Source organism: Uranotaenia lowii, chromosome 2 (genome assembly GCF_029784155.1).
Source record: "Uranotaenia lowii strain MFRU-FL chromosome 2, ASM2978415v1, whole genome shotgun sequence".
Taxonomy (NCBI): Eukaryota; Metazoa; Arthropoda; class Insecta; order Diptera; family Culicidae; genus Uranotaenia; species Uranotaenia lowii.
In genome coordinates this window covers 364,372,273-364,386,223 of record NC_073692.1, presented here as the reverse complement: position 1 = coordinate 364,386,223, position 13,951 = coordinate 364,372,273, and the positions used below count along the sequence as shown (strand labels likewise).

At 33.3% G+C, this 13,951-nt stretch overlaps 1 protein-coding gene across 2 annotated transcripts; it reads left to right on the top strand.

Annotated features, from left to right (window-relative positions):
• Positions 1-479: 479 nt before the first annotated feature.
• On the top strand, positions 480-12,439 carry LOC129748023 (histidine-rich glycoprotein-like). 2 transcript variants are annotated; one of them, XM_055742474.1, is made up of 5 exons: positions 480-498; positions 1,058-1,330; positions 1,710-1,979; positions 2,393-2,527; positions 11,637-12,439. In XM_055742474.1, exons 2-5 carry the CDS (start codon positions 1,295-1,297, stop codon positions 12,123-12,125), a joined length of 930 nt encoding a protein of 309 aa, XP_055598449.1. In that variant the 5' UTR covers positions 480-498; positions 1,058-1,294; the 3' UTR covers positions 12,126-12,439. The 2 variants fall into 2 exon arrangements, with proteins under 2 accessions (XP_055598449.1, XP_055598448.1); XM_055742473.1 differs by lacking the exon at positions 480-498 and having other exon boundaries at positions 850-1,330.
• Positions 12,440-13,951: the final 1,512 nt, after the last annotated feature.

Genomic DNA, 13,951 nt, shown 5'->3' with positions numbered 1-13,951 from the left:
TCAGTTTGTTTCTGAAATGCCTTTCGCAACTGTAAATCAAGTGAATAGGGTTACGGTTAGGAACTTGAGCAAATGTTAATCAGTAGTAATATGTAGTGAATCAAATTGATATGTTTAGTTAAGACCAGCTTAAACCTGATAAAACAAGGCGCTTTTACCTTATCTAAATTTGAAGAAAAACAACCGAGTCACGAAAATCACGATCTTTACCGTTGTTTACCGCTCTGCTGCCTTTGGCTTCTGCCGGCTGCCAAATCTTTTTGCAGATTGGAGAGAGAAAAAGAAAAACTGGAAAATTGGAGGCAGACGACCGGTCGCGTGCCTCTAGCGAAGGTCCCCATTTTTTTTTCGCTTGCGATCTCTGTAGTTGGCAGTTAAGTGATATTGAAACATCGATAATTTGCTCCGATTAGATCCAATCAATGGGGGAGGCTCGTTTTTTGATCTTCAACAAATTTGGCCCTGCATCGGGTGACAGGAAAGGGGAAAATTAGCGCGGTAAATAGACAAACGAACCATTAATAAAAATCGGAATTGGTCGCCGAGATTTTCCGATTTGTTGGTTTTTTGTTTTTTTTTTTTTGTAAGAGATAAACGAGAAGCAGATGGATGCAACGGATTTAACGAGGTGGTTGCATATGGACTCCTCTATGATATTTCCTGGGGTGATTTGAGGGCCACGTTGAGTTGCTGGGCTCGGGATTTAGGATTGTTTCTGGTATATTTGTCTCTGCTGATGGGTTTTCATCACGGCTTGTCAATGGCAGGACAGACTTGATTGGCACAGATGACGATATGAGAATTGTGGGGCCCTCGAATCAATTCTATACCAGAAACCAGAGGATTCATTCGGAAGATGAGAATCGAGAAGTCGATGGTGGTTCTAGATATAGTTTTTCTTTTCGTAATAATTGTTTTGTCGCATCGAGGTCGTTTGAAGCTATTATCGTGGTTGGGGCCTTGTTAGGGCTATTTACAGTTAACGGTGATATCTTTTCGGAATGCCTGATGTTTTCGAGGTGGTTTAGATTTGTATAAAAACGATAGCAGATTCTAGTCAGGACATCAGTCGCCGGATACCGCGGTCGAAAAACAAACATCCCAAAGTGCTTAGTTCATCGAAAAATGGAATAGTTAACGGTAGAAGTGATGAAGTGCTTAAATCTGTGATAGACCTTATATGTTTAGTTGAAAATTAAGTGCCAGTTGATGGACTGTTGAATCATTTTGATGAAAGTGTAACGAATCAGTTTTGATCCATATCGCAAAAGCTCGTAAGAAACATTTTCGTACGATGAGGCGAGCAATGAATTCAGTGCAACTGCTAAAGGTGAGCAAAGGGAAAGACTCAGTTAATTTTGAAATTATAGAAAGTAATTGATATTCTACATCAGTGTTAAAATATAGAATTTTTATCAGCAAAACGTCAATAATTTTGAAATAAAATTCTAGTTTCAAGTGTTTGTGAGATAATTATAGGGCGAGGCAAGTATTAAACTTAACGAGGAATGTTCAAACAAGGAATAATTGTTGACCACGTGATAGATATTTTTGCAGTTTGAAAATTTCAAAACACGCTGACACTCATCGTTCCGTTGCTATAAAAATTGCATAACGCAAGGCGCTTTTCTGCCAAGCAAATGGGAAATTCACCACTTTCATCCGAACTCACCTCAAAAATTGATTTTTTCATCCAAACACGTGTGCAGCTTTGTCGAAACCTAATGCTGCTGGTAGTCGCGCTCGGAGTTGGCGCCAAACCGGAGGCTCCTCTAAATTCGTACCTGCCACCATCTCACGATCATCATGATCATCACGATCATCACGATCACCATGATCTAGTTCCGCCATCTTCCAGTTACGGTACCCCAGACAGTAGTTATGGGCCACCTCATCATCAGGAACGGCACGGAGATCATCACGAACACCATGAGCACGAGCACCATCATCACGAGGAAAGTGGCGAGTCGTCTGAAAATGTGAGTACCAAATAGTTTGAAAAAATTTTCTCGAAAATACAAGTCCCACGTTAAACAGTAAGCATAACTAATTTTTGTTTTGCTGGAATCAGGCGCAGAACAAGATAAAATAAAACGGAATATGAATCAACGTTTAAATTCATAATTCTTGAGATAAAAAATGAGTAGGAACTTTAAGAGCATGAATATGAAATTTACTATATGAAATTGAATTTAAAGTTGAGTTATTGCAACATAATCTGTAATCTGATAACTTTTACAAAAATTTCATTCTACTTATTCAAGTGTATTCAAACATTATAAGTATCATTTTTCCAGTGTTATAAGTTTAAGGCCTACTCTGCAGCTGTCGCAACTTTAATCTTATTCATTAGAAAAATTTCGACTATTTTTTACTGGTTTTCGCATTTTAGGCGCCCGCGAAATATGAATTTACTTATGAAGTGGACGATGAGGACATCAATTTATCGTTCGGCCATGAAGAAATGAGGGATGGAGACTACACTACCGGGAAATATAACGTGCTACTACCGGATGGAAGACGACAGGTAAGAGATTTTAACCTTAGTTAAAAGATCGTTTTTTGAAATCGAATTCTCAGATAGAGTAGCGTTTCCGAATTGGATGCAATCTGTTTATGAAAAATAATGTTTGAATTAAATTCATCTTCGAATTTTAACGAAGTTTTTCCTTGTCTACATTCAAACGAAGAAGCCGTTTTTTCATAGATGAGCCCTCAGTCAATGTGAGTTGCAGATTAATATTTTATTTAAGGCGTTTTTCTGATAAAATTTTAATTTGTTGGTTGATTTAGAAAATTTACGGTTTTGACAAAACATTACAGAAGGGAACAGCATTTTTGTAACTTTGTTTCAATAACTGTTTTTGGAAGATTTTGGCGTCCCCAATTCGAATCATCTGTCCGATTTTGATTATCTACTCTAGAACCTCCAAAACATTAAATCAAATTGTTAACACTCAATTTTAGATTTCACTTTCTAAAAATTTTAAAGCCCAGTATCTCGTCTTATAGTTCAAATCTTTTTGATCGTCAAAATCCGCTCCTATTTATTTTCGATATATAAATAGGGAAGAAATGTAGTGAAATTCCTTGTTCCAATTAATTTATTGGTTTAAAAAATGTGTTTATTGGTTTAAAAAATGTGTGTGGTTTAAAAATGTGTCTTTTTCATCTGTTTAGGCAATATTTCATTTAAACAAAGAGCAAGCTAGATACGGAATTCATTCCTTACGAGTAAGCAATCCTCAACGTCAGCTACGTGATTGATAATTTCTGTACCTAAAATTTGTAAAAACCTACACACATTTCAAAAGCCCGGGTACTTTGTCACAATAACTTTCAAAAACCACTTTCAATTCACAAAAAAAAAGTTATGTTACTTCTTAAGACGGTACCTACTTGAATTTCCATTCAATTTTATAAAATTAAAAATTAGTTATGATAAATTTGCGCGATCTTAAACTAAGTCAAAGTTTAGAGCATTTCAATTATCAGAATAAAATAATCATCAATAACGATATTACTTGCAGTTTTGGTACTTCATTTAAGTTCAATCTAAATAAGTATAATCCTCACACTTTAATCAAAATATAAAATTAAATTGATTATTTTCATTTCTTCAAATCAAAGTTAATTGAAAATGCAAAATCTAAATAACTCATGTTTTGTTAAATCGGTAATGAATAGAATGTGTGATAATTCATAAAATGTTTAAATGATAACTTTAAAAATGTATTTCGATAGCTTTCACAGCATTGTTCCAGATTTTTATAGCCGTTAAAATTCTTGAATTAAAATTTCTACCTTAGAATTCATCTCGCCGCATTGTCATTAATATTATAATCAACTTTTACAACATTTCATTTAATATCTGACAATTGTGGCAAGAATGACATGATTAAATTTTTCCGTAGCAGAATTATTGATTATGGTTGGATTTTTTGCATGGTCAAATTATGTAACATTGTTGGATTATTTTAATTTAATGATTAATTGCATTTCGGTGAACTATACATTCTAATAGGAAAAATTTCAAATGAAAGTAATGAAAATTATAGACGGATAGATTAGATTAGGAAGCATGAAAGGTGTTGAAAATGAGCCAAGAGCGTGATTTGAGAAAACTTCTTGCCGCACAGGACCATTTGTCCCACATCGTATTATTGTCTAGAAGAAGCAAAGTCGATAGGCTGACTTTGCATTGATCTATACAATGATACATGGATGGATCGAAGCACGTGTTTTTCGTACCCCGATGTTGGATTATGTTACATATATGTAGGATGTCTCATGATGTCTATGCACGATTCAAAATCTATTTTTTTTCACTTTTAGTTCTCTACAGTTTTTTTACGGTGCATCAATAAAAGATGAGATTTAAGCTAGTTAGCTTCTGCACAGACTGATAAGCGACAATTTTGAGCATTTTTTTCAGTCTTTTGCAAAGTTTTTGATAGAATCTGCGGGCTTCACATGTTTTCTCAAATAAAATTTGATATGGGCCCAATAAGTTTCAATCGGTCTCGCTTGAGGACAATTTGGCGAATTTATCTCATTCGAAACAGTAAACTGATGAAAAATCACGCCAAAACTGCTTGCGGGCGATCATGGGGATCAGGCCTACGGTTCAGCCACTCTCGGGCGTAAACAGCAGAATTTAATCTGTCAGTGTTCACGGACGGCGTGAAATACATGCCACACTTACATACATATGACTTGCCAAACCATTGCTTTTTTTAACGATTTTTTTTGTTAAAAATTAATGACTCCGGCACGTCAATACCTCGGACATCCCTAACAGTGTGATACTGGTCACCCAGAAGTGTTCTGTAATCAAATTTGCAAAAGGTTTCCGTCATCGATGATAACGCACACCGATTTTCCACACAGCAGTTGATCAGAACAATTTGCAATTTGCAAATTTTTGCACCATTTGAAAGCTGAGACTTCCTATTTCATTTGAGCCCAAATTGGCAAATATCCATGGGGGTCTTGAAAATTTTAATTTATTTGAAAATTTTAACTATTTTAATGGCAAAATCATACTAACACTTGTTTTATCTTAAGCGTTATTCTTACTCAATATGTCGATAACACAATCTAAGAGGAAATTTTTCTGGTTTCAACTTCGTCGCAAATATCAAAGTGATACAAATTAAGAAAAATGAATTGTAATGTCTAAAACACAGCGATTTTATTTCAGTTGAAAAATCTTATTAAACATCTTGTCGTAGATTTTACCAAGACTAGTACCCTGACGACTTAGTTATTGTACCTGGTTGTAGAAAGTTTAAATGTTCAGGATGGTTTATCTTCATCAAAAATCAATCTTTTACATAAATTTAAACAGGAAAATCTGAAAAAAGAACATTGATAAGGTTTTTCACAAAGAAAAAATGTCTCTTGATTTTCTTGGAAATAAAGGAATTTATATTTTGAGCTAAGTTTGTGTGAGGACTTATAGTTCGAATTAGTTAAAACTCTAATTTAACTACACATTTTCAAAAAAATTGATTTTGAATTCAAATTCCATGGAATTAGAACCCATTATTTTAGAAATCAGAGATTTTTTTTTTATAATCAAGTTCACTTAATAATTGCCACTAGTAACTGACGTGATATGCCAAAGAAACGTATATTCCATTATTTATTTCAATCTTACTTTTCGCGAATAAGTGAGTTATTCTCTTTTTCCCAAATTCCCACTTCTTCGGAACTTTTCATAAAATGTGATCTGTATGCAGTATAACATTTCATGAAAAGACCCGGAGGTGTGGAACACATGAATTATGGCATTTTTAAGCAGAAAGATATAGTTATAATTCGTAATATCCTCCGTAAATATAATCAGTACACTAACTAGCAGTTCAGTTTTATTACTTTGATTCATTTTGTACAAAATTATGTCTATTTGAAATTAAACTTTCTCAAAATCCAAACCATACCATAAGACTGTCTCTTCTGAAATTCCAGTAATGTTCTGCCTCAGGATCATTCTGAAGAGCATAATAAATTTGAGGATGGTCTCATGGTATGGATTGAATTTTCGCGGAAAGGCAAAAAAGTATAATTTCGCATAAAATGAATCAAAGTAATAACACAGAACTGGGGTGAAATTATGAATCCTCTTCGATTCGAGTTACCCGTTTCGAGTTGAACTCGAATCGAATTAGAATCAGTATTACGAATCTCGTTCGAGTTCTAGATTTTAACGTATAAGATTTCGAGTAAATAGGGTAGTAGATCATCTCGAAACGTTTCATTCGAATCGAGATCGGTTATGTCAAAGTTGGTCGAATCGAACGAAACTCGATTGTTTCGAGTTCCATAATCCCGCCCCTGTTTATAGTGTACTGATCTCATACGGAAGTTGTTATGGATTTTAACTTTATCTTTCTGCTGAATGATACCATTATTCATGCCCTATATCAAGAGAAAATTGGAAGAGATCTCCTAGAAAAATATAATTTTCCGGAGTGCTATAATCTAGCTCTGAATCCTATCTAAAATTTTAGGAAAATCTTAGCCAGATGTGTCTAAAGTGATTATCAGAAGTTTTGATCAGTTCATGAGATGCAAACATGTGAAAGATTCACTCAACTAATGAAATTAGAATTGAGTTGTGTTGAGATAAAATAAATGTAATTTCGAAAGATCTATCAAATGGTATCAAAAGTTTGGTGAAATTCAAGTCCTAAAAAGCATAAACCTCAAAAATGTGTGAGTGCTACTAAAAATTTCGACCCCTGTATTCCACGGAAAATAAGCAAATTTTTAAAGAAAGTTTAGTATAATAAATGTAATTTTTTTTTTGCAGTAACCATAAAAGTTACAAAAAAAAACCTTGAAATTAGAGAATTTCTAAGTTATGCAAAAAATTGTAAATATTTATTCAGAAAAAAGTTAAAGTCAATTGGTCAACATAATGGTGTACTTTCCTAAACATTTATCTTTGTATTAAGTCAGTTTTTCTTGGTAAAATGTATGAAAAAAAATAACTGCACCGTTTAGTGACAGTGTTATAATGTTTTGTGTGAGTTTTAATTTGAAATAACTTTCTAGGAAGATAAAATTTTAAAGGTGTATGCAAAATCAAGCTAGACTAAAGACTAATTTTTCAAGAATGCAAATACTTCGTAAAAAATTGGGCAAATGAGGTGTCAAAATTTACTTAATATGTAATTATGAATGTATGGATGTTAAGATATAAAATGCAGATTACCGTTAAAGCATTATTTGTTAATGTTCTTGAATCCTCAAGATATGGAATTATAAATTATAATGATTCTGTGAAAATATTCTAGTTTATCCCCTATAATATTTAAAATTGATTTCGAATCTTTTTATAAATCTCCATTTGGAAATGGTTTAAAATTTTGCCTAGCTATTGATCCAGAAAAACATGCATAAAAAATAGTCAAGTTTAAGACAATTTAATAACGAAAATGGAACTACCAAAAACATTACTGAAGCACATTTATGAAGTTTTGTTATCGAATATTTTGATTCCTTTAACAATTTTTTTAAATAATGCTATTCAATTTAAATAATGCTTAAAAAATCATTTTGATTTGAAAATAATTTAAAAAATCCTAAACATTTTCATATTTTACTGGACTACGATGAATGAGCTGAAAGAAAACCTCAATAACTTTTCTCCCAGAAGTCAAGACTATTCGTAGTCTTCAACTTTAATCAATGATTTAAAATATTCATATTGAGTTATGTTCTAATGTTTTGCCCAAAATTTTAAATGGACCTATGATTAACAAAAACTAAACTAAACTGAAAACTAAACTGGTAAAAAAAAACAATAGTATTTTTGGATTTGGCGTCATCATTTCGGTCTCTTGGCATCACGGAAAAATTTGAATTTTTTGGCTTATGTTATCGAGCAAGGTTAACTTTAGAAAGACCGCACCAGTCAACATGACTGGTTTGACACTTTGTTTGTTGAACACTGTTTAAACATTTTGTTTTAAAAATTCTAAAAAATACGACTTTTCGGGATTTTTGAATCTTTACCAATCTGTGTATTTTGTATTTCTCTAGCTCTTTCAATAAGCGAGATAAATTTCGCCAGTAATTTGAGTAATTTTACGTTATAAACATCTTTTATACAAAACTAGTTTGAGTAAAATGGTTATGAATTTTGTATTCATTTATTCATATTCGAAGACATTAGTTATGAAACTGAATAATTTAAATGATATTCCAACATGAGGGCATGGAATGGCTGCAAATTTGCCGTAGTAAAATATATAGAGTGAAATAGTTCTCAACTTACTTTAGAATACAAAATATTTTTGAGTGACATGTTGAGAAACTAGAATACTTCAATAATTTTAAATGTCACTTGATATATATGGAAATAAACAGTATCGTAAACTGGGGGAACTTTGGTAACTTTGTTCATTCATTTTTGAATATTTTGGAAGGGGTTGCTTTTTCGTAACACCTAAAAGCTTTAAAACACTTACTGAGGTGAGGAGTATTAAACATGATCATTGATTGCAGTTAACTCAAACGACATTGGTGGTTGCGGGGTAACTTTAATCTCTATGGTTTTTACGTATCTCAACATCTTGAAATTTATTGTTTTAATGCCATTTAGCAAAGAAGGCTCAAAACATCGATAACAGTAATTTTCTTGTTTGGACTCAATAGAATTTTTCAACGTTTTCTTTCCAAAAAAAATATACTCAAAAGATGTACAATGTTGCTGCATACATTTAGGGGCTTAAATTATAATCACTTCAATATTTTTTGGGCTCAAAAACAAATGAAATTTTACCTTCATGCAATTCCCTAAGCCCTCGCACTGTTCCCATGTTCTTGTTTTCTTCAAACTTAACCATTTGATAGGGTTTTTATCCAATTTCTCTGTACTGGGTTTTTCATGAAAAATTACCGTTTTTTTTAAACATCCAAAAATTATCATCAAATGACCATAAAAATAAAACTTAAACTAAACTTAAACCTAGAAAAAAGTTGAAACTTCACATTAAACAACCCATTTGCTCCTAAATGCTTGAATTTGATCAGGAGAGGTGTTTGTTTGTGAGCCTTCAAAAAATCAGATATTTTAAGATTTTTAAATTACATTTTAAGTAACATTAAAAATCTCCTAATCAAAACCAAATTAAGCGTATTTGTAACTCAATTTATAGACTTTCAAACGTTGTAAACAGTTTTCAGATATTTTAACTTAATGCAGTCATCGGGTGAAATATTTGTGATAGTTTAGGCTTCGAGAAAATCCGTTTTTGGTCGAGGGGACCAAAGAGGCTCAATAAAAACTGAATTTTCATGTTCCTCCCGAACAAAATGTTTCAATATCCTATACAAACTTTAGACTTGTTGAGCGACCCCTTCCCGTGATCCGATCTGGCCCAAATTTGGCATGAGACCTTGTACTAGGCCTAGAATCAATTTTAGCCTGCAGCGCATAACATTTCACAAGCTTGAAATTTCCCATACAAATTTGAGGCAGAATTGTGCACGTATTCTCTGCCATCCATAAAAAATCAATTTTTTTGCATGCTTGAGATAAAAAGTAAGGGCATTTGTAGATTAGAGAGAATATTTGTGTTATACACATGGTTTCTCACTATTGGTGCACGGATTCACCGCATTTTCAGTTTGGTGTAGATTTGTCAAATTACATTAAAAAAAAAAGCCCTATTTGGTGAAAATGGGGTGAATCCGTGCACCCATAGTGAAGAAACATGTACCTTCACAAATTTTCTTTAGCATGAAAAAAAGTTGATTTTGAAAGAATGGCAGTGAATCCGTGCACCCATGGTAAATTACTCTACTTTTAGAAAAAAATGCTTTAAAATCTACAATTCCAGGTATGATTATACGCAACGTGTTGAAAAACTTCTGAGCGGTTGGTGCTAGAAAATATCTACTACGACAAAATTGAAGTGAAACCGTGCGCCCATGGTCAAAACCCATAACCATTTAACATTATTTTCTAAAAGGATTGATAATGTATTTCAATTTTCTGATAATTATTTTTAATATTCATTTTATGACATACACGTAACCGTCAACTAAACCAAAATTGGGTGACTCCGAGTACCCATGGTTAAAAAATATTTTCATTTTAAAACAAAGAATATTATCAAATAAGTAACAAAATAATATGAAAAAAAAATTCAAAATATTCAGTTATACTAAATTTTCCCTTCACCAGCCATGTTGAATGGTCACGGTCCAAATAGGTATATTAAATTTGGCGGTCTGCCTACACAGAAAAAAATTTTGACAACCTTTAAAATAAATCACCTGTAATTAACAAAACCAGTAATTTTAAATTGTTTTCCTTGAAAGTTAACGAAGATTTATTTAGTATTACAGCAAATGTCCTGTAAAAAAGTTGTACACTGAAAATTAAATGTCACGTAATCATGTTTTCGACCTGTAAAATTACGTTAAATGTCTTGCTTCTTTTTGTTACAGAACATTTGCATAATTTTACAGGAAATAATTTTTGCTGTGTAGTGTTAAGAAGCTTTTAATTAATTTTTCCAATTTTTTTTTTCAATTTTGAACCACTATGAGGCGGCGAGAAATCTCAAAACTAATAGGATATCTCCAATGGCGGCGACACTTTTTCTCTCTTCAGCTAGGAAGTTTGTACATGCCTGGCACATGCCTGCTCGATGGAATAGATTGGATGAAATTTAATGTTGAAAAGCTCAGAGGACAAATGACCAAGCTGGTTAAAATCCTCTTTAAATAAACAGAAAAAAAGAATAGAATAGAATGTTGAAAAACTTGCAAAAAATCGTATTGTTTTCCGGAAGACCTTGAACTTATGCCTTTCCGGCGCCCATATATTGGCATTCTACGATAAGAGACATCATGGCTTATGAAAGTTATTCTGATCGAAAGATGTACGCTTGGAGTTAAGAAAAAGGAATCTCTTCAAGGAAACATCAAGTTTCATTGAGATCCTGTATATGTTTGTGTTCGTTTATAAAAAAAAATCCACCATGGGTGCACGAATTCACCGCGTATTTGCTCACGTATGTGCTTGCTTACATTCTTTAGAATATTTGTTCGAAAAATCTCCAATGTGGCTTTAATTCATCGACGTTTTTCAGTTAATTTTAGAACCAGTTATCCAGACGTTTCGAGCTACTCTGGCTTCCGCTTCTCTTCTTGGACACTGAAATTATATTTTGAACAATGAATTGTTATCAAATTTACAATATTTAAAACCTTACAAACTACTAGCCTTCGTCTATACTAATTCGGTTTGAAACTTTTTGTTTTGATTTTCTTTTAAATTTGTATGTTCGTATTTGTGACAATTTTTTAATTACAGGATCGTAAGGTGTCTTAAGTTAGCAGGAGTCTATCTGCTTAAGTGGCTGATTTCTGGAAAACACGTCTGATTTTAGAGCATCTGCTTCCAACCCTCAAAAATGTCCGAGTATTGAACTTGTCCGATAAACAAGCGAGTGCTTCATAAGTTTTCGAAGATGATCCACAAATATTGTATTTGTAACATTTCATCACAATATTATTCAGAATTAGAAAAATATAAACTTAGGTTATGATGATTAAAATATGAAATTATATGATAAAAAAATCTTAACAAACACTTCTATTTCAAAATCCAGATCGTTGAATACGAAGCCGACCGCATGGGCTACCGCCCGAAGATCACCTACGAAGGAGGCGACGAACATCCACATGCGCACCCTCACGGACATGGACATCCGCATGGGCACGAGCACCACGATGGGTATCCACACGAGGTTCCCCACAATCAGCTCGGTTATCCGGCAAGCAATAGCGGAAGTGAAGAACATCACGACCATCACGATCATCACGATCAACAACAACATCACAATGGATACGATAGCAATGGGCACGAAGTGGATGGACATCACGGGCAGCATGGGCATAACGGAAATGGACACAATCATGACCATCATCGGCGGCATTCCGGTGAGGATCATCACCATGGAGGACACGGACATGGACATGGCCATGGGCATGGAAGCCATGGGCAGAGTCATCATGGACATTCCGGAGATGGACACGGATATGGACACCACAATAATCATCATCATCGAGGATCAAATAAGCACAATGGCTATCACTAGATGATGGTTTCCGATTATTTTGACAGGCTATGAACATGGTACAAGATTTGATTTCATTTATTGCTTAAGTAGCTCAATTCAAATTGAAATCATTCAAAGAAATGATTTCAGCTTAAAAATAAAACAAAAAAATATTGCTTAAAATGATAAACAAATATACAAATTGTAGTTCAATGTATAGATTAAACCAACAAAAAGTAATAAAAACATGCAAAGGGACCATCGAAAACTTATGATCCAGCTGCCCAAAAAACTGCTACATATTAAACGACAACCCGGCAGCCCGCGGCTGGAGTCGATGGTCCCGCAAAATGATCAAGTCAAAAAAACCTCAGCAGTTCTTCTTCTCCTAACTACTTGTGAATGGAATGAAATTTTCCCGACTCAGAAACTAAACTTTTCCGAAACCCATCATTAGCAAAAACAAATACATCGAGATTCCAATCTCGCAAATCATTGCCGCAAAGGGTTTTTGTTTATTTGTTTTTCTTTTTTCTGCTGAAGTTATGCCGCGCTAAGATGGAAAATGAATGGCAAACGAAACGACACGGACAGACGGCGGTATACGATCTTTGAGGCTTTACCTTCTTGAATGAAGCACTTGTAGCTTTTCTGGCGCCCACGACTGCTAATGGCTTAAGACGCTTCGATAAATGATTGTTGATCGCATTTAAATAACTTCATTACATGGCAATTGGCAACAATTGCTGGATCGGGTGGTTTGTTTGTTTGTTTTTTGAAAGGTTGAATTATGCTGGGGATGAGTAGGAAAAAAAATTTGCTGCACAATATTGGAAAACTGAGTTTAACGTCCCATATTAGGATAAGAGTTCAGATATACTTGAAATTAGAAATAGATCCTTAAAGAACATTATTCGGAGTTTTTTTCATTGCTGAACTAATTTGTCTATAAAAAAAAATAAAAATCGCCGACTTAAAAGTATTTCGCTTAGCTTAGTAGACCGCTGAAAGCTTCGTTTGAAAATTTCAAATTCTTAAATTTTCACACCTTCTATCACTTATTTTGATTGTATTTGCTGCCCAAAATAGCAATTAAGTTTTAGGAAGCGATTCATCTAGTCCTGAATGAGTGCAATAAGTTTTAATTTTGTATGGAAATTTGTATGGGAAAACAAAAGTTTTCATTCAAAAATCGTCAGGGATATACTGAAATTTTCAAAAAATACAACTCTGGATGAAAACTTTTCCTTTATTTTTGCTGTACAGTTCATGTGAACAAAGCACAAATCTTACTTGTACCAATAAAAAGATATTCAATGTTATATTTCTTTCAAATTTATTTTTATCAGTTTTAGCGTTTTTGACTGCTTATTTGAAAGATGTGTTACCGTAGGATGAGAATAAAAAAAATTGCTGAAACTACTTTGGATAGCCAGGGAATTTATTGATTTGGCAGAAACATTTCATAAAATGGTTTAAAGCTCAAGCAAGCAATAACAGCCATTTTTAAATACTTTTTAATGGATTCTGATTTTTTATATTTAAAAATAGTAATAACTTTTTTCATGAAATGTTTAGCTGCTTGTCATGTTAGCAAAAAATGAAGCTTAAGAATTGGAAAAACCAAAAATTAAAGACCTACTAAATTTCAAGCTTAAATATTTAAATTTTCTTGATAATTTATTGTGAAAAATTTCTTCTTCCATACAATTTTCATACAAAAATGAAGTACGTTGCGTTAACTCAGCAATCAACTCAATCATCTCAAATTTACACTGAGGCTTGGGGACCCAAAGGGGATCGGGGAGCTAAAAGTCATTTTTGCAGCGGTCTGTTAGCTTAGCTTAACTTGATCGACCACTCAC

Excerpts from the sequence above, each read along its gene's own strand:
- LOC129748023 (XM_055742474.1), top strand. The coding sequence starts at position 1,295 with ATGAGGCGAGCAATGAATTCAGTGCAACTGCTAAAG. Across the intron at positions 1,331-1,709 it reads ATTCAGTGCAACTGCTAAAG|CTTTGTCGAAACCTAATGCT; the intron begins GTGAGCAAAGGG and ends ACACGTGTGCAG. Across the intron at positions 2,528-11,636 it reads TACCGGATGGAAGACGACAG|ATCGTTGAATACGAAGCCGA; the intron begins GTAAGAGATTTT and ends TTCAAAATCCAG.